The following is a 20,799-nucleotide window of genomic DNA, read 5'->3' as shown; positions in this document are numbered from 1 at the left end:
ACTTTCTTGAAGGCCTATCAAAGGCCCCAGCCCCCACCCAGGGACAGTGACAGCCACTCATTAGAAACCAAAGGTCACATAGTTGGTGGTTATAAAGCTGTCATCGCCTGGATTCTTATAATGGAACTTATTTACCACTGGTGTTGCTGCTACTTAATCACTGATAAAAAGAACACAACCTATTGATTCTGGACCCAGTATATTAAAAATGCAGAAGCTTTTGTATGTACAATTCAACTCAAATTTGTTTAAATCTATTGATATTTATATAGAAGGAGCCAGTGCTCTAACTTTTTGTGGCACATCTTTAGATTGTAAGTTCTCTGGGGCAGAGACCATCTTTTTGTTCTGTTTGTACAGTACCTACCATGTTGGGCTCCTGGTCCATGTTTGGGGCTCTCTTAGGTGCTACTGCCATATGAACAAATAGATGATTATAAAATTGATATAGTGTTTTTCCTTTACTAGAAAAAGAAGAAACAGCAACTAATACCTTACTGCAATAGAAATGACAGGATACTTGTAATTCACTGAGGAGTATTGCTGTAAGAAATTTTAAAATAGCATTTCATTAGAGAATGCAGAGTGAAACAAACATTTTCAGCCTCTTTATTTAACTAGTTGCATTTCCTATTTTAAGTCAAGTAAAACAATACTGAGAAAAGAAAATTTATCTGCATCTAGAGTATTTTAATATAAATTAGTGCAGACATTGTCAGCTCTTCGGTTTAAAGGACTGGCTATCAACTGTTTTTTTATTTTGTGAAGTTCTTGTCAAGTTCATAATTAATTTTACTTTACAATTTCATAGAATATTCATTTTTTCATATTTTTAGAATAATATAAAAGGTGGTAAGAGTCCGCAGAACAAAGAAAAACGTTTCAAAGAGATCAGTACAGACACTCCAGGACCTGGAAGCTATAACCAACCTCCTGCTGTGGGGTTAGAGGTTAATAACAGGAAGCAGAAAGAGCCTAAAGAACATAGTCAACTGGTATGTTAATAAAAAAGGATGATGCCATATTAATTCCTTTTCTTAAAATTTGATATTGATCACAAATGTTAACATAAAATGTATAAAAACACTAGTAAACATATTACTAAACTTAATCTTTTCAAAACCAGCCTGAAGTGTTACAATTGCATACCTACAGTGGTGCTCACAATTATCACAAGACAGATCGGGTGATGGGAGGAAGTTGAATTAATGTGGGGAAAATAAATGAAAGCAAACAATAACCTATAGAACTACTATGAAACCATTTCAAATAAGAATAAATCTTTTAAAAGACTAATCTTCCAGTATACACTAAAAGTACGATCTTCTTTCCGCCTGATTCAGAGGAGGGATGTGCATCAACTTCTCCTACCTCCCAGAGGAGTGCCTCAATCACCACACTATAGAGTAATTCTCACTTCTTTCTCTTTGGTCCAAGAGATATTTACATATTTACAGGGCTGCCCAGAGGATTCAGGGGGCCTGGGGCAAAGCAATTTTGGGGGCCCCTTCCATAAGAAAAAGTTGCAATACTATAGAATACTATATTCTTGTGGGGCCCCTGTGGGGCCTGGGGCAAATTGCCCCACTTACCCCTCCTCCCCCCAGTGGCCCTGCATATTTATGCAAAGTGGAATGGTGTCAACAGGTGAGGTTGAGGAAAATAGTATGTAGCCTGGTGGGTAGGGCGCTCACCTGGCAGGGGAGAGAACCAAGTTCAAGACCCTTCTCTGAGGAATACTTAAGTGTCTATATGAAGTAGAAAGCTTCAACAGGAGAGATCAAGAGCAACACAACCCAGAAAAATCTATAGCTTGGTGGTTCTGATGCTCACCTGGGAGTGGGGAGGTAAGTCTTCAAAGCTAGCTCAGGTATGCCTACCTGTGCTGGAGTTACACCTCCCGACTGCTGTTAGACATACCCTTAGGGAGCAATCAGAAGGTTACTTGGTGCTTCCCCATTGGCTGCAGTGCATGTGATTACCTGTACTGGCCCTTTCCCTGGCAGAGCAGTAGAATTTCATTGGTTTGTGCTTGAGTAGCGTGCAGACTCAAAAATCCATGTTCAGCACAGATTTGGAGGTCTGATATTAACTGAAATAGGGGATAGCAACATTTTAATTTATATAGGTTAAATTTATGGTTACCAGAAAGTTTTTTTTAAGAGCGTCTGTAGTTAACTTCAAATAGAGTAGAATTCCTTAGATGTGTTTTGCATCATTGCTTTATTGTATCATTCTTTATGTCCCAGCTTTCCTCATGTGACTTTTATTTGTAATTTATCAGCATGGCAGTTGAATTACCTTTAGGTGATAAATGACAAAAGTTTATTGCTCATTTGGCAGCAATAGATCACTGAAAGAAATGAGATTACAGTCAATTATATAGGAAGGTACTAATGTAATCATAAAGATTAGTGTACATTTTATTTTACAAAACTATTAGTAGAATTTATACCTACACAAATAAACAGATCAGAAATTTGAAGTTAGCTGAAAAGGGATAATATCAAATTGGGGAAGTCTACACAGAAAAATAAAGTAAAATTTTCACTCTGCCAATAAGACTATATGAACGCAAAGTGCTGTATTGTTGTTATCCTTCTACACATGTGACATTATAAGGTTCAGTGGTTACTTAATGATTCACTAGTACACTGACATCTATTAAAAGTACATGTGCTTCAAAACATAAAAATGAAAAGTTAATATTCTAGACCACCTTTTTAATAAAGTGTAGGGCTGTATCTTTTTCTTTGGGTGCATTCACCCTCAGTTTATGCAACATGGATGGAATGTGTTTGTGATCTAATTTAAAGCACAATCTAATTGTTTTTACAGAGGACTGCTGGCAGTATAAAAGTCTACCGAAAAGTGGATGGTCCCTCTATCCCTTCTCCAGGCCAAGCATTTGGGTATGAAGAAGCTGAGGATGGCACTCTTATTAAACAATACCCACCTCAAAGAGATGTGACATTGGGCCCAGCATACTATCAACCAGTAATTGTAAGTAATTTTAGAACAATTTCATAAGACTGGCTACAGGATTACAAAATAGTTTAAGGTTTATCTTTAACTATAAAATGTTGTCATGACATGTTTTCTCTTAAGAGTGAAAGTTAATGGTATTGGTACCATTATATATTTTGGGCTGGCTACAGAGCCAATTTCATTTTTGATTTATATGAGTGCGACTCCATTGAAAGAAGTCGAGTGGGACCTACTTGACTATTGCTGAATTTGGCACAAAGAACAGAAAACAGTATAGATTTTAAAGGTTGTTGCTACTACCTCTTCTAGTTTCACCTGGCTGGAAAGGGAACATGAAAGTGGCCACTAGTTTAGCAAACAATGCTGTTAAGAGTACAAGGGCTGAATTAAGAAGGAATGTGCTTGTGGGCGGGACAAACCGTCCTCTTCTGGTCCCACCAGTTTCTGCAGAATTCAAGATTTCTTTTTTAAATAAATTCAGTTTCTAGCTCTTTTTGTGGCAAAGATATCCTTCTGAATACCAAGTTGAGGCAGTTGTCTTAAGGAGTCTACAGACAGACTGAAAATAGCTTTAAGGGATACAAACTGCCTCAGATAAAAGGCCCTACCAATTTCATGGTCCATTTTGGTCAATTTCATGGCCATGGGGTTTTAAAAATTATAAATTTAATGATTTCAGCTATTTCAATCTGAAATTTCATGGTGTTGTAATTGTAGGGGTCCTGACCCAAAAAGGAGTTGGTGGGTGGGGTTGCAAGTTAAATGTAGGCAGGGTTGTGGTACTGCTACCCTTACTTCACCACTGCTGGTGGTGGTGGTGGTGCTGCCTTCAGAGCTGGACAGCTGGAGAGTGGTGGCTACTGGCTGAGAGCCCAACTCTGAAGGCAGAGCCACCACCAGCACAGAAGTAAGCATGGTACAGAAGTAAGGATGGCATGGTATGGTATTGCCACCCTTACTTTCGTGCTGCTGCTGGTGGGGCGCTGCCTTCAACTGCCCAGCCAAGAGCACAGAAGTAAGGGTGGCAATACTACAACCCTCCCAAAATAACCTTGTAACCCCTCCCTCCCCGCCCTCCATGCCCTTTTGGGTCAGGACCCCCAATTTGAGAAACACTGGTCTCCCCCCATGAAATCTGTATAGTATAGGGTAAAAGCACACAGAAGACCAGATTTCACGGGGGGGAGATCAGATTTCACGGTCTGTGATGCGTTTTTCATGGTTTGGTAGGGCACTACTTTGGTAGGGCACTACTTATATATCTAAACAGGCTGTTTATGCTGAAGCAAGTTAGATGTTTTGACAAACTATTTTGATGTTGATAATTTTAGCAAAAATATTCATCTCCTCTGGGATTGCAGCCAGAGCTAGAGTAGAATACTACCATTCTTCTCCTTCACTCCAGTCTCTTCCCTGAACGAGTGGTAGATGAAATAAAACTAATAGCAAGTAATCAATAGTCAAACTCTTATCCATAGTTTGTTTTGTAGTCTTCCGTATTTTTGTCACGTTGCTTTGCATGGTGCATAGAGTAATTAATAATCTCATTATTTGCCAGTTATCACAAAGAATGACGTGGGCTGCTGGGGCAACTGAGAGCAGTTTTGTAGTCTCAATGCATCTCCTGCTACTGCCAGGGCAGTGTGGAGGAAAAGGAGGAGGTGGCCACACTTGAATGTAGATAGATGAGGGGAGAGTGGGAGAGAGACAGAGCAAGCTGGGGTGGGGAAGTCAGGAACAGGAGAAGAGGGAGATAGGGACATAAGGGCACAGGCTGGAGTAGGACATTTTAAAGCAGGGGTGGCCAACCTGAGCCTGGGGAGGATCCAGAATTTACCAATGTGCATTGCCAAAGAGCCACAGTAAAATGTCAGCAGCCCCCCATTATCTCCCCCCCCCGGCTCCCAGTGCCTCCCACCCACCGGCAGCCCCACTAATCAGCGCCTCCCCCCCTCCCCGCGCCTCCCGGTTAGCTGTTTTGTGGCATGCAGGAGGATCTGGGGGGGAAGGGGGTAGGAGCGAAGGTACGGCAGGCTCAGGGGAAGGGGTGGAGTGGGGGCTGGGCCTGTGGCAGAGCCAGGGGTTGAGCAGTGAGCACCTCCCCGGCACATTTGAAAGTTGGCTCCTGTAGCTCCAGCCCCAGAGTCGGTGCTTATAGAAGGAGCCGCATATTAACTTCTGAAGAGCCATATGTGGCTCCGGAGCCACAGGTTGGCTACCCCTGTTCTAAAGTATGGAGGCAGGATGGGGCAGGCTGGGAAGATGATGCAGAAGGGTCTATAACCATTAGAGCACAGTCCCATTGAGAACCTGGAATACTTGGGTAACATTTTCATCATCTTATTTTAAAGCAATATGATTTTGACTTATGTTTTGTAGTTTCTCTGCAAGGGCTTGATCTTGCAATGTGCTGAGCATTTGGCCCAAATCCAGCAAAGCACTTAAGTGAATGTGTTACTAGAAGTATATGAGTAGTCCCATTGACTTTAATGAAACTTCTTACGTACTTAAAGTTATGAATGTGCTTAATTTGGATGCTTTATCTGGGGCAGACTGCTTAGACCCCTGTATGATTGTATCTCAAAGTGAAAAGTTTATCCTGATGTTTAGAGATAGCAGTGCACATGCCTCTAATTTGAGGTTAATTCTTTTGTAAAGTGATTTAATAATGAGTAACTCTCTGTCTGGAGAGACATCTGAGAGAAGTCTTGTTCACTTGTAATTCAACCCTGGTTGATTACAATTACTTTTGTGCTGGAGATGGGGAAATGGCTGTAGAGAAACACAGTCATGGCTGTCTTCATAGAATCATAGAATATCAGGGTTGGAAGGGACCTCAGGAGGTCATCTAGTCCAACACCCTGCTCAAAACAGGACCAATCCCCAACTAAATCATCACAGCCAGGGCTTTGTCAAGCCTGACCTTAAAAACCTGTAAGGAAGGAGATTCCACCACCTCCGTAGGTAACCCATCCCAGTGCTTCACCACACACTTAGTGAAAAAGTTTTTCCTAATATCCAACCTAAACCTCCCCCACTACAACTTGAGACCATTACTCCTTGTTCTGTCATCTGGTACCACTGAGAACAGTCTAGATCCATCCCCTTTGGAGCCCCCTTTCAGGTAGTTGAAAGCAGCTATCAAATCCTCCCTCATTCTTCTCTTCTGCAGACTAAACAATCCCACTTCCCTCAGCCTCTCCTCATAAGTCATGTGCTCCAGCCCCCTAATCATTTTTGTTGCCCTCCGCTGGACTCTATCCAATTTTTCCACACCCTTCTTGTAGTGTGGGGCCCAAAACTGGACACACTATTCCAGATGAGGCCTCACCAATGTCGAATAGAGGGGAATGATCATGTCCCTCAATCTGCTGGCAATGCCCCTACTTATACAGCCCAAAATGCTGTTAGCCTTCTTGGCAACAAGGGCACACTGTTGACTCATATCTAGCTTCTCATCCACTGTAACCCCTAGGTCCTTTTCTGCAGAACTGCTGCCTAGCCACTCGGTCCCTAGTCTGTAGCAGTGCATGGGATTCTTCCGTCCTAAGTGCAGGACTCTGCACTTTTCCTTGTTGAACCTCATCAGATTTCTTTTGGCCCAATCCTCTAATTTATCTATGTCCCTCTGTATCCTATCTCTACCCTCCAGCGTATCTACCACTCCTCCCAGTTTAGTGTCATCTGCAAACTTGCTGAGGGTTCAGTCCACGCCATCCTCCAGATCATTAATGAAGATATTGACTAAAACCGGCCCCAGGACCGACCCTTGGTTGATACCAGCTGCCAACTAGACATGGAGCCATTGATCACTACCCATTGAGCCCGATGATCTAGCTAGCTTTCTATCCACCTTATAGTCCATTCATCCAGCCCATACTTCTTTAACTTGCCGGCAAGATTACTGTGATGTTCCCCTGGAATCCTCTGTCAGGACTCCAGTTCTACTCCAGTCCCCGTGATAGACTGAGACTGATTTTTTACTTTTTTTAAAAGCTTTGTTAAAGTCAAGGAATAACACGTCCACTGCTTTCCCCACAGAGCCAGTTATCTCGTCATAGAAGGCAATTAGGTTAGTCAGGCATGACTTGCCCTTGGTGAATCCATGCTGACTGTTTCTGATCACTTTCCTCTCCACTAAGTGCTTCAGAATTGATTCTTTGAGAACCTGCTCCATGATTTTTCCAGGCACTGAGGTGAGGCTGACTGGCCTGTATTTCCCCGGATCCTCCATCTTTCCTTTTTTAAAGGTGGGCACTACATTAGCCTTTTTCAAGTCATCTGGGACCTCCCCTGATCCCTATGAGTTTTCAAAGATAATGGCCAATGGCTCTGCAATCAAATCTGCCATCTCCTTTAGCACCCTCGGATGCAGCGCATCCAGTCGCATGGACTTGTGCTCGTCCAGCTTTTCTAAATAGTCCCGAACCACTTATTTCTCCACAGAGGGCTGGTCACCTCCTCCCCATGCTGTGCTGCCCAGTGCAGCAGTCTGGGAGCTGACCTTGTTCGTGAAGACAGAGGCAAAAAAAGCTTTGAGTACATTAGCTTTTTCCACATCCTCTGTCACTAGGTTGCCTCCCTCATTCAGTAAGGGGCCCATACTTTCCTTGACTTTCTTTTTGTTGCTAACATACCTGAAGAAACCCTTATTGTTACTCTTAACATCTCTTGCTAGCTGCAACTCCAAGTGTGATTTGGCCTTCCTGATTTCACTCCTGCATGCCTGAGCAATATTTTTATACTCCTCCCTAGTCCAATCTTCCACTTCTTGTAAGCTTCTTTTTTGTGTTTAAGATCAGCAAGGATTTCACTGTTAAGCCAAGCTGGTCCCCTGCCATATTTACTATTCTTTCTACACATCGGGATGGTTTGTTCCTGCAACCTCAATAAGGATTCTTTAAAATACAGCCAGCTCTCCTGGACTCCTTTCCCCCTCATGTTATTCTCCCAGGGGATCCTGCCCATCAGTTCCCCGAAGGAGTCAAAGTCTGCTTTTCTGAAGTCCAGGGTCCGTATTCTGCTGCTCTCCTTTCTTCCTTGTATTAGGATCCTGAACTTGACCATCTCATGGTCACTGCCTCCCAGGTTCCCGTCCCCTTTTCCTTCCCCTACTAATTCTTCCATGTTTGTGAGCAGCAGGTCAAGAAGAGCTCTGCCCCTAGTTGGTTCCTCCAGCACTTGCACCAGGAAATTGTCCCCTACACTTTTCAAAAACTTCCTGGATTGTCTGTGCACTGCTGTATTGCTCTCACAGCAGATATCAGGGTGATTAAAGTCTCCCATGAGAACCAGGGTCTGAGATCTAGTAACTTCTGTTAGTTAGAAGAAAGCTTTGTTTACCTCATCCTTCTGGTCTGGTGGTCTATAGCAGACTCCCACCACGACATCACCCTTGTTGCTCACACTTCTAAATTTAATCCAGAGACTCTCAGGTTTTTTGGTAGTTTCACACCGGAGCTCTGAGCAGTCATACTGCTCTTACATACAGTGCAACTCCCCCACCTTTTCTGCCCTGCCTGTCCTTCCTGAACAGTTTATATCCATCCATGACAGTACTCCAGTGATGTGAGTTATCACATCATAATTCCTTGACTATGCCAGGACTTCCAGTTCTCCCTGTTTGTTTCCTAGGCTTCTTGCATTTGGGTATAGGCCCTTAAGATAACTCGCTGATCGTCCTGCTTTCTCAGTATGAGGCAGGAGTCCTCCCATCTTGCGCTCTCCTGCTCGTGCTTCCTCCTGGCATCCCACTTCCCCACTTACCTCAGGGCTTTGGTCTCCTAGCCCTGGTCAACCTAGTTTAAAGCCCTCCTACTTGCGAAGATGCAACGAAGAGAGGGAAGAGCAGTCCTACTCCGTGAAACACAAGAGCCTTTATGGCTGTTTTGTGTTTTCAGGGTCTTAATTTGCTTTGGCACCATCGTTTATTTTTTAAAGAGTAAACAATCATTGTAAAAAACTAACAAACACACAACTCCCCTAGTGTGTTCTTTAGTAAAATCTGGAAACTTTAATGAAAAAAAAGACATGAGTCCAAAATAAAAAAGGATCCAGCAAAGAAGTCTGTACAACTTATTAGTACAGAAATGGCATCTCGGTTCGACTTTTGGGCACCACCTTACTTGTTTTAATCATAATGCCCATCAGAGACTCTACTTCTCCCCCGCCCGCCCTCCAGTAGAATGTCAACATAAATCAGGATGTTGAAATAGTATGGGTTAAAATTTTCAAAGATTTCTTGGGAATTTAATTGTCTGACTTCCATTAACATTTATGAGAATTAAACATCAAAATCACAGTTGACTTGCAAAGAATGTTTATTCCAAAGGGCATTGGGACCAAGTCTTTATTTTTTAAATGTTCTATGAAGACTTGTAGTCCAATCTTTGGTTGTTTTAGTTTGATCCCAAATGACTGAGTACCCAAAACATTAGTTACTGTCTTCAAGGGTTTTCAGACAGATAGGTCCCCTCTATAGCTGAAAGCCCCTAAAGCAGATGCTATGTCTTTGCTGCCAACAAAGTATTCTCTTTACTATGGAATAACTAACATGCATTAGCTGTCCTGCTGTAAAATACTAGTGAAGACATGGCACTGTAGTTTCTACCACAAGGTTAATAAGAGAAGTGGACCGTGGATGGGGAGTATAGGATTGACCTTGCCTAGCTCACCTTGCGATTAAAAACAGCAGTGCCATGTCTTCACTAGGATTTTGCAGTGGGATAGCTAATCTATGTTAGTTATTGCACAGTAAAAACACAACTTTTTGGGCAGTGAAGACAAAGCTTTAGACTAATATAAAGCCAACATGGGAAAGTAGACCACTGAAATGTTGACCACTGGGTAAGTGAGAGAAAGGAAAAGAAAGTTACCGTTATGCTGGTGGTAGCAACAGCTGCTCTCCCATCTTAAAAGGCTAGACTGTTGATTAACTTCCTTTATACTTTTATTAGACCATAACTAGGCCAATTAGAAGGCCCAGTTTTTGGAAAAGTCCATTGGGTCAGGTATTTTTTTGGGTATTAAAAGGGCAAAAAAGCATGGAGCCATGGATGTGGAGGGAAGGTTTGAAGCTTAGATCTGGAATAAAAATGCCTGGAGATAGCTCCTTCCTCCAAAGTCAGAACAGAGTCAGTATTCACCTATTATTGCTGAACTGGATGTCCTGCACCCCCAAGAAGGAAACTTCTTGATCAAAACCAAAAGGCAGTCACACCTTAGATACTGATATTTCCCTGATCCTTCAGGGGACTAATGACCATTCTGGTCCTTCAGGGAGAGAAAGGATCTGCTGTTATTTAGCAATGTGATGCTAGCTTTCTTTTTTATTTTCTATGGGTGGTGTGTCATTTGTTGGTTCTCTCACATCAGGCTTATATAGTGATTTCTGCTTTAAAAGATTTGTAAGTTAACAAGGATTTTCTCTTTATGGATTTCTGGTGGGATGACTTTGTTTTTGGTGATCAGCTGGAATGGATTTGACCAAATGTCTGGATTTCTGAGTTAAGGAATCACATGTTTGTAGCTTATGAAAATTAAACTGAACTAAAAATAGGGTTACCATATTTAACAAATAAAAAAAGAGGACCCTCCATGGGGCCCTGGCCCTGCCCATTTCCCACCCCCAGCCCCGCCCCACCTCCGCGCCTTCCCCACCCCAACCCCGCCCTAACTCCGCCCCCTCCTCCCTCCCACTCCCAGCCACGCGAAAAGGGCTGCCTGAGCGCTACCGGCTTCACGGTTTGCTGGGCAGCTCCCAGACCCTGCGCCCCCGCCTGGCACTTCCCCAGCGCAGCTGGAGCCCGGGAGGGGAAGCGCCCAGCCCGGGGCGCAGGGTCTGGAGGCTGTCCGGCAAACCGTGAAGCCAGTAGCGCTTGGGCTTCGGGCAGCCCCTATGCCTCTGGACCCTGCGCCCCCGGACGGGCACTTCCCCTCCCGGGCTCCGGCGGCGCCGGGTCCGGAGACATGGGGGCTGCTCGAGGCCGGTAGCGCTCGGGCAGCCCGGCTCTTAAACAGAGCCGAAGAGTCAGGGGAGGAGCAGAGCCGCCACGGGAGGGGAAGTGCCCGGCCGGCATTTTCCCGGACATGTTCGGCTTTTTGGCAATTCCCCCCGGACGGGGGTTTGATTGCCGAAAATCCGGAAATGTCCGGGAAAAACCGGACGTATGGTAACCCTCCTAAAAACAACCAAGGCAATATGTTACACTGACAAATTTTTCTGCAAAAACAAAACAAAAACAGTACAAATGTATATAAGTCACTAGTTACTTAATATAGCTCATCTGCAAAATGCATGTGATGCAAAAGTTTAGATTCTGTGTTTTGTAAGAGGTCTCTTGAAGCTTTTCCTCTTTCTTTTGTCTTGTGTAAATTTTTGCCCATTTCTGTTTGTTGTCTGTGATAGGGTGCTATCAGCAGCATCCTAATCACTGACATTGCTACAGATTGGAGAAGGTTGCCGGCCCAGCTGAGGGCAATTATACACTTTCTGTTGAGGGACTGTGAGCACTTGGGTGACAATCACTGGGCTAACAAGGTAATTGGGGAGAATCTAAGGGGAGGAAATAGGAAGCAAGGGGTAGCTCAGAAGGAGGCTCAGAGGGTGAGCTTGTGCGGAGTTGTGAGGGCTGCATGGAAGTCTACTGTTGTTGTAAGCCTGCATTGCACAATATTATTATCTAAGAGAGGAATAAATACATATCTTGATGAAAGATGAGCAGCCTGGTGTGTGTTTGTGACTGTGAAACTACCTAAACTAGCCAGGCAGTGCAGTTCACTGGGCAGTGATGAAGGTGCCCTGTGAGTGTCTCAGTCAGTGGCATTTGTCTTGAGCAAGATGCAAATACAAAGTTCTGTATTTTAGCTGAATGGCATATAATCACTGTTCTTTGTTACAGTTGCATTGTGGTTTTGAGTCCTTTACATATCACCCTTTTTAACTCAAAACTTCACCTTATTCATAGTAATGGGAGACAGTAATTTTTAGTTTGTAATTAACAAAAATAAATATGGGAATAATTCAGCACTTCTTTGTAGTTAGTGTTTATTCCCTGAAATTATTTTTCCAGCAAGTGCATTAGGGGGCAGCAGAGTCATTAAGTTGAGTCCATTCCTAATGATTTCCAAGTGTTCTATGCTAACATTGAACAGGAGTTGAAGTTGTTAGCTTTTCCATTTGAAATCCCATTTTCTATGGGTGTATTATGCTGCTACTACAGCAGAGTCTTCATGTAATACTTCACATTTTCAAAGCCCTATACAAAGATAAATAACTTCACAAAATACCTGTGTGAGAAAGGTAAATTTTATTTCAGTTTACAGATAGGTTAAATGACATTCAAAGCTACACAGTAAAATTAGTGTTTGAGCTTGGATCAGACTTAAGAATTTCTGGCTCTCAGACCTCAGATGTTTCACTGGAGCATTCTACCTTACTGTATGTTGGTTGTTTAAAAGGGGGTGGGGGAATACACTGGCAAAAGCTTGCTATCAGGGGCGGCTCCAGGCACCAGCACAGCCAGGGCCGGCGCTTCCATTTAAGCAACCTAGACGGTCGCCTAGGGCGCCAGCATTTGGGGCGGCGCATTTTGCCGCCCTCGGCGGCAATTCGGCGGCGGGGGGGTCCTTTCGCGCTCCGGGTCTTCGGCAGCAATTCTGTGGCGGGTCCTTCACTCGCTCCGGGACCTGCCACAGAACTGCCCCGAAGACTGGGAGCGTGGAAGGACCCCACCGCCGCAGAATTGCCAACGACGACTGGGAGAGCAGAAGGACTCCTGCCTAGGGCGCCAAAAACCCTGGTGCCGCTCTTGAGCGTAGCAAGCGCGTGCCTGGGGCACCAAGCTGCGGGGGGCGGAGTGCCGGTCGCCATGAGGGCGGCAGTCAGGCGGCCTTCGGCGGCATGCCTGCAGGAGGTCCACCAGTCCCGCAGCTTCGGCGGCAATTTGGCGGCGGGTACGCTGAAGGCGCAGGACCGGCAGATCACCCGCAGGCGTGCTGCCGAAGGCCACCTGACTGCTGTGCTGCAGGTGGCAAAAAGCATAGAGCCGTCCCTGCTTGCTATACAAGGTTTTATTCAAAATTCACATTTCTGTATAACTTTTAAAAAAAATCATATTTATTTAGACATTTTACATTCTAAATGTAAAAGAATAAATTAAAGTATTCTGGTTTCCAAAAACTTAAAATGGTTTTGATTTTTAAAAAACTGTCAATCATTTAGTAACTGATAAATCTGAATATTTTTTTAACATTTTGATCCATACTGAGATTAATGGACACAATAGGGTTTCTGAAATTTTCAATAGAGAATTCTGTACAAGTTGCTTTATAAATGCCAAGTGGTGCTGTAAAGAATTTTTAAAATAATACTGTGGTTATGATGGAGTTGAAGAAAGTTTTCTTCACTGCCAACATAGTTTCGTCAAAGTCCCGACTACTGGATCTCTATACTGTATATATATTTGGGGTGTTTTGCACTGTGAGACTTTTCTATCTATTTTATGGACAAGTCTGATTGTATTCATAGAGAGTTGACTGCTTCCAAGGTAACTGTTCTGTGATGAGAGGTAGACAACAAATGTTGTCTTTAGATTGCAGTCTACAAACTAGGTCTGTATCCTTCATTGGTTGAAGAAGGGAAAAAAACCAACAACTTACCTTGCAAGGGAATACAGAAGAATATCCGTTCTCTTATTGGTGGGGATTATCAACATCTCTCTACACAAGGTGCTTAAGTGCTTTTCTAAATAAGAACCTGAGTGTAGATAATCTTGACAATTATTCCTGTCTCTAACTTGCTTTCTTTAGGAATAGGTTATAAGTTAACAGTGAGGCAGCTCTGCATTTTTTTTTTCTTTTTCTTTTTGCTTGTGGGTGTGGGTTTTTATTTATTTATTTATTTATTAGTCCTCTGATTTCCTCGATTATTTTAGCCTGATTTTAAGATCTGAATACTGTTTTTGGGAATAGGCAAAGACCAGGGGTGAAAGCCTGGCTGTGCTGAAGGCAATGATAAAACTCCCACTGACTTGGCTTACAGCCTTGTTCAGGTCAGAAGTAATTATGTTTAAGTATTTTCATTCTTCTGTGTCTGACTGGGCTCAAAGGGTCGAACTGGGCAACTGCTCATTTGTCTTGAGGGCTCTCTTACATAGAGGTACTATGAGGCTGTGATTTGTAACTTTTGTTTCAATATAGAAACAGTTTGTTATATATTACAGATAATCTTTCTAACCACGATAAGTAGTTTCTGTAGGATTTGTTAATATCTTGATTTTGAAAATATTGCTTGTGGGACTACATAAGTAATAACAATCCCAGTCTATGTTTTCATCAGTGAATATACATGGCAGGCATACACCAGCATTTCAGAACTGGAGAGTTTTACTGTAGTAATAAATTAATTCTTTTTTTTTATAATAACTTTTCTGAAAATTGGATTTTTTAAGAACACCTATATATTTACAAAAGTTGTATCTGTTTAAATTATATTTTTTACTTATTGTTTCCCTTCATCCAATAAGAGGCTTAGTTAACAAAACCATATAAAACAATATTAGAAAAGAAATAGAATGATAAAAAGCCTAAACAAAGTTGACAATATATTTAAAATATTTTTCAGGTATTCTTTTCTTTCAGTATGTATATGGAGTGCCTGTGGTAGTCTATTTTTCCTAGATTACTGAGTTTCTTTGCTTATAGAGAGATGGTGTGGGAGAGCTGTATAGCTTTTTCATTATATTAATGTGTGCACTACTTTAGTCTAGACCTTCCCTTCTGATCCTTCTTTCCTTCATCTGCTACTGTTCTCATGTCACTCCCCTGGGTTGGCCTAGTCTTTCCCCATGGGTACTATTTTGGATAAGCTAGGGTGACCAGATAGCAAATGTGAAAAATTGGGATGGGGGTGGGGGGTAATAAGAGCCTATATAAGAAAAAGACCCAAAAATCGGGACTGTCCCTATAAAATTAGGACATCTGGTTACCCTAGGATAAGCAATTGAATTCCCAAAGCACTCTGCGTTTCAACCTGATCTAAGGCCTCAGTCCAGCAAAGCACTTAAGCAAGTGTATAACTATAAGCATGTGAGTAGCCCTGATGACTACTACTCACGTGCTTTAAGATAAACATATTTAGGTACTTTGATGGATTGGGGTGGCTTATATGCAGTACTAATAAAAATCTGTCACTCCTCCTTGTGATACTGGGCCAGACCCTTTGATACTGATGGAGCTCTGCAGAGACTTTAATGAAAGTAACCATTTGCTATTTTTATAATACAAATACTTAAGTTGTTTAACCTGGTGTGTCAGTGCTTTAAGAGTTAGTTTTAAAAAAGTACAGGTTTGTTTTCTGTGTTTCTTCCAGGGAGTCATGTGAAGGGTTGACATGTTGGTAGTTGCTGTAGAGATGTACTGGTGGGAGTCTCAGGCTGGCACTTAGGGAACTCTTTGGAAATCAGGCTGTTTGCCCATAAAATACAGGTTGGAGGGAAATGTGCTAGTACAATGTGATGAGGACAGACTAGATGAATAGAGCAGCGGAATGGAGAGGTCTGACCTGAGAGCTGTACTCTATGCTAAAGAAACAGGATCTACAAAAGGCTTATTCCCATTATGAAGATGGTGGCATTAGTAGCTCAAGTTAGGAAAAGGGAAGAAAAATAGCTAAATCGGATGCATGATTTTTTTTTTAGATTTCTTTAAATATAATTGAAAATACATTTACACGAAATTATAGTTTATTTCACAAATTACATATTTCATGAAGTAGTGTAGTGAGCTGGTTATAAAGGCTCCATAAGCCCAATGTGTGTGTGTATGTGTATGCAGTTAGTTTGTCCACATCTTCAGGCAATTAGGTCACAGTTTTAATCCAAGCCATTTTATGACTACACATACATAAAGTTTTAGGTAATATTTCAGAATATGAAACACACATTTTGTTTCCATTTAAAACAGCATGTGGAATCATCCCAAATCTGCTTTTCAAAGTTGGGTATTCAAGCTAAGAATATGGCTGGAGTCTGACACTGACATATTAGCTAATGTTGGAATCATGCTGGGAACTACCTGCATGCTTCAACACTGGAAGGCAGTCCATTAGTGCCTGAAATTAATGCACTCTGGGACTTTTAATTCTTCATGGAATCTATTTCCATATTTAATTACGGGAAAGTCATAGAAAAAAGTTACAAAGCACCTTCTTCATCTATTTCATTGTCAACGGGAGTGGCGATTAGTAATTCTTCTTCAAGTTATACTGCAGTGTTCACTTAAAATAATGCAGCTCCTTGCTGAGTTTGCTTCAATTAAGCCATATTTTATTTGCTAATGACTTACCAAGTTGACAATGACCTTGAAGTTGGTATTGTCAACACTTCTTGGCATAAAGAGCTTGGTGATTTAGAGTTATTAAGAGTGCATCAATTTATTCTTCAGTCTATGACAGTATTTCTAAAAGGCTTTTTAATTCCATTACAGATGGGATATTTTACCTGAGTAATGCACAGGCTGGTGAGTTAAGTAGTAGTCAATTTATATTATTTTTAATGCAGAGTTTTAATCTGTGCATGTAAGACAATGATTTTTTAAAAGTGTTTTGAGTTTGAAAAGGAATAGGCAGTTATTGGATTACCTTTAAAATTGCTTTCATTGTGGAACTGCTTGAATCACTAAAAATGCTCTTTCGTGATGTCAAATGTTTGTGGGCTCCAAGATTCTTGCATATTTCTAAACATTTAAGTATTCGATTTCAGTGTGGAATGAAAAAAGCATACTGTATGACAGTCCATCAGGAAAAAAATTTCAACAATTAAAAAAAAGGTGTAAATGATTTAATTTTTGTCAAAGCCATTGGTGACAGTAAAATTGAGCTTAGTAATAAATGAAAAGTTAATTCTTTATGAAGTCTGTTCAATAACCTTAAATACAAGAGATTCAGTAATTCATTTACATTTATATTGGTTTATAATTTTGTACACTTTGTCAGATAATCATGCCATAAAAGTAAAACTAAAGGTCTGCATAATTATGAAGTAAGCTGTAGTGGCTGAGTAGAAAGTTTTAGGTCATTAAAATAACATATAGGACAAATCACTGTGATAATGAACTTTAGAGTGTCTGTCGTTAAAACTACTTCTGTATTTCTCAATACATGGTTTTTCCACACTCCCCCTTTCGGAAGGTGATGTTGCATGTCTTTTTAATCCAAATACACAATGCATACATAATTAAACTGCCAACTCATGCAGGTTTGCCTTTAGGGATTTTATCATTACTTAGTTTCTATTTCCTGAAATGTATATTAGATAGTGTCTGTCTTCAAGTGAAAAAAGGCCTGGCCTTGCATAGTGAGCTCAGAAGACAAGCAGCTGGTAATGCTACATATTTTTTTAAAGGTAAAAACATAAATTAATTAAAATGTAATTTTCCTAATTGATGCATTTGAATTACTTTATTTTTGGGTTTCCTTACTTGATTTGATTTTGGCTCTGTATGCTGAATATACATTATTTTTAATTGTTTTTCATTGAGCCACCATTTTCTTCATCCATATCTTTAAAAATTGACTTTTTCTATATTGACTTAAAAAATGAGTAATTTACTGTAAAAATTAACTTCTATGGAACCATAACTGAAAAAATTGGATTACAGTAACCCTTTCCCTTCCTCATGCTGTCCCTTTACTTTCACAGGGTCACATCCAAAATTATAGTATAAGGAATAGGGACTGTACCATTGTATCTGTTCTATAAAGTGCCTAACACACTTCTGAATACTGAATAAATGATATATAATACGTGAAAATACATCTATTCCTTACATACTCGATTTCCAGTAATTAGCAAACTAAGGCCCAATTCAAGATGGCACTTAACTTAAGCATGTGTGTGTAAAGCACAAATATGAATATTATTTTGAACTTTCGTAAACTAAATAAAGCAATTCTAAAATTGCTCATTGATCAAATCATATGTCTTAAACATTTTACTGTATAAAGCATTACTAAAGGCATTTATAGCAATATTTTGAAGTTGGGATAACATAGTTATCAAGAGACTGAGCACAGGCTGCTTAAGACATTTTTTTATTAGTACATATCTGATTAGTTTTCTTTCCTACCACTATTAGTGGTATAATATATATTATAATATGTGCTAAAAATAAATTAGTAAGGGAACAAGACAAATCATTTTCCCATTAATCATGCAATATGTTTGATTTTAAAAAATGCATACTAAATTTTTAATTTAGTGTCCTTTTCAATTTTTCATGGAAGATAATTTTTAAATATAGGGTGAAATCCTGTCTTATTTAAATCAATGGCAAAACTCCCATTGACTACAATGGAATAAGCCAGAATTTTTAAAGCAAGCTTTGTATGAAGTAGGAGAATCCCTGCAGATGTCTTTTAATTAAAAAAAAAATTATATGATTTCCAATACCACTATCATTAAACACACCATCCATTTTATTTATAGGATAACTAAAGGACTTTGTATATACTTCAGGGACATTCAGGATATAACAGTGGTTCCCAAACTGGGGTTCATGAAATGTTACAGGGGGTTCTCGTGGGGGGGGGGGGGGGGGGGAGGGGAATCCCTAATGGCAGACAGAGCTGTCCCTTGGGACCCTGGGCAGCACGGGGTCAGCAGCCCGGAGCCCCTGGACTTCCAAGAGCTAAGCAGATCAAAGCAAGCATCTCTATCACACTGAGGAGATTTAAACTTCAAGACTCCTTATAAGAAATGGAAAGGGAGGTGGATATTTTTTGCTATTTTTAAAATTAAATAGGCAGCTAGTATTGTTTTTAAAATTATTATGAAGAACAAGTTTAGGCTTTGTTGTAATGTGCATTGTTTGCCTGGACTGCTCAAGACCTGAATGCTTGTGTAGGAGGAACTCTTTGAGTTGGCTTCTTAAATACCTTCATGCTGTTTCACATCTGATACTCCTTGATGAAACATAGGAGCCTTGTCTTATAACAGGCTTATTCAAAGTGATACAAGCTACGAAAGTGAGATCTTGGAAGTGTTGCCGTTTTCATAATGTAATAAAAATACTGCAATGATAAATATACCGCTACCTCAATATAATGCGACCCGATATAACACAACTTCGGATATAACGTGGTAAAGCAGTGCTCCGGAGGGGCGGGGCTGTGCACTCCGGTGGATCAAAGCTTGTTCAATATAATGCGGTTTCACCTATAGTGCGGTAAGATTTTCTGGCTCCCGAGGACAGCGTTATATCGAGGTAGAGGTGTAATAAATAATGGATAATAATCATGTCATAAAACAAATTTTATATTTCCAAGCTTTTATAAATTTATACTCAAGTAAAGGAGAAAATCCCTGGAAATATTCATTTTTAGGAGGGGGTTCACAACACTTGACATTTTAGTAAAAGGGGTTCACAGGTTGTTAAAGTTTGGGAACCACTGGGATATAAAAAGTTCAATACATATGTGTCCTTAATATATACTTCTGAATAGAATTTAAATATAGGCCAGATACTCTTGCACTGTATGAAGTTATTTGCTTGCCAGGTATTGCTTCCCTTGAGAGAAAAGCAAAAGCATATGAATGAAATGATGTCCTAGTAACATGACAGTCTACCTGTGTCAATTTTCCTTCTTAATGGGCCTTGATATCCTTGCTATAGCTCTGAGTATTCTTAAAAATGTCCCTTGTTCATACCCCACAACCTTGCTATTTTCACAGCAGCTGTTCTTCTGGACAGGATTCCATTTGAAGGACATTTATACTTCACCCATTCAGTGGTCAAAAAAATTAAGACTAACTGATGTGAGGCCATTCTCACCCAATGTCTCCACAGAGCGCGGACAATATGTTGGAGTTTAGGGCTATCAAACATTGGGGGTCCTCTGACTCCTAGCCAGAGTGGTTCAAATGGACTGGACTTTTCCTGCTGTGGGAAGGTTCTGCTCCATGCACAGATCCCCACAGGATGATCTGGCCCTAATCTTTTCCAATTAAATGAAGTCTGCCCTAGCCAGATCTGAACAATGGCATTATTTACAGTTGTGGCAGTATATTAGAACAATAGTAAATGGGGCCTGACAGAAGCCTCCTGATGGTGCTAAAGCCCTGTTAACTATGAAAATTAGATGTAGTGCTCACCAAGAACCTTTTATATAATTTTTCTATATCTATAATAGTGGTATCTTATACCAGTCATAGGAGGTGAACGTGAGGTAGAGGTGTACAAGAAAGGAAAATATTTTGGTTTCTTAGTTTTGTAACAGTTGACAAAATTTTATGTAAAATTTGAATTTTAATCTATAGCGGGCACCCCTGACAATGGGTAGAATGGGTCCAGGAATTATACATTTTTGACAAAGGGGTCCGAACTGTGTCAGACATTGTATTCCTATGTTTTCAGATCTGTGAAGTCATATGCATATTGGGAAAAGGTGACAGGGAAGACTATCATCCTTAGCAAAAGTCCTTGTTCAGAATCAAACTTCGTATATGTGCTTGGACTAACATTTCACCAAGGACAGCATCCTGGACGCAGAGTCCATTAATGGTGGCAAAGAAAATAATTTTTAAGATATTGGAAAGACAGGGCTCACACAACAGAGGCTGAATGGATGGTTAGCCTTACTCATCTCTTGGGATAATGATTTTTTTCATATGCAAGGAAGGGAGATCTATTTGAAAACATGTGGAAACCATTTATGGATTATACTGATGGGTCTGGATTAACGTGTGAAAATATATGCTGCACTATATTTGTTAGGTGAATTGCTATATAGGGAAGATGAAACCTTTAAATATG

General features: G+C 40.8%; 1 protein-coding gene across 23 annotated transcripts in view; it reads left to right on the top strand.

Moving 5' to 3' along the window:
- STPG2 (sperm tail PG-rich repeat containing 2) overlaps positions 1–20,799 on the top strand; it is a 703,121-nt gene that overhangs the window by 7,419 nt on the left and 674,903 nt on the right. For 22 of the 23 annotated variants that reach the window (XR_008445059.1, XR_008445058.1, XR_008445057.1 and 19 more), the window contains exons 3-4: positions 837–995; positions 2,839–3,003. Coding sequence is in view for 13 of the 23 variants with exons in the window: in XM_054029557.1 (XP_053885532.1) it covers positions 837–995; positions 2,839–3,003 (324 nt within the window). In the remaining 10 variants the exon portion in view is untranslated. The remainder of the gene's footprint in view (positions 1–836; positions 996–2,838; positions 3,004–20,799) is intronic. The other variant, XM_054029556.1, reaches the window with a different exon arrangement.

Source organism: Malaclemys terrapin, chromosome 5, assembly GCF_027887155.1.
Source record: "Malaclemys terrapin pileata isolate rMalTer1 chromosome 5, rMalTer1.hap1, whole genome shotgun sequence".
Lineage (NCBI taxonomy): Eukaryota > Metazoa > Chordata > Testudines > Emydidae > Malaclemys > Malaclemys terrapin.
Note: the sequence above shows the minus strand (reverse complement) of the source record. Positions and strands in the feature narration are given on the sequence as shown.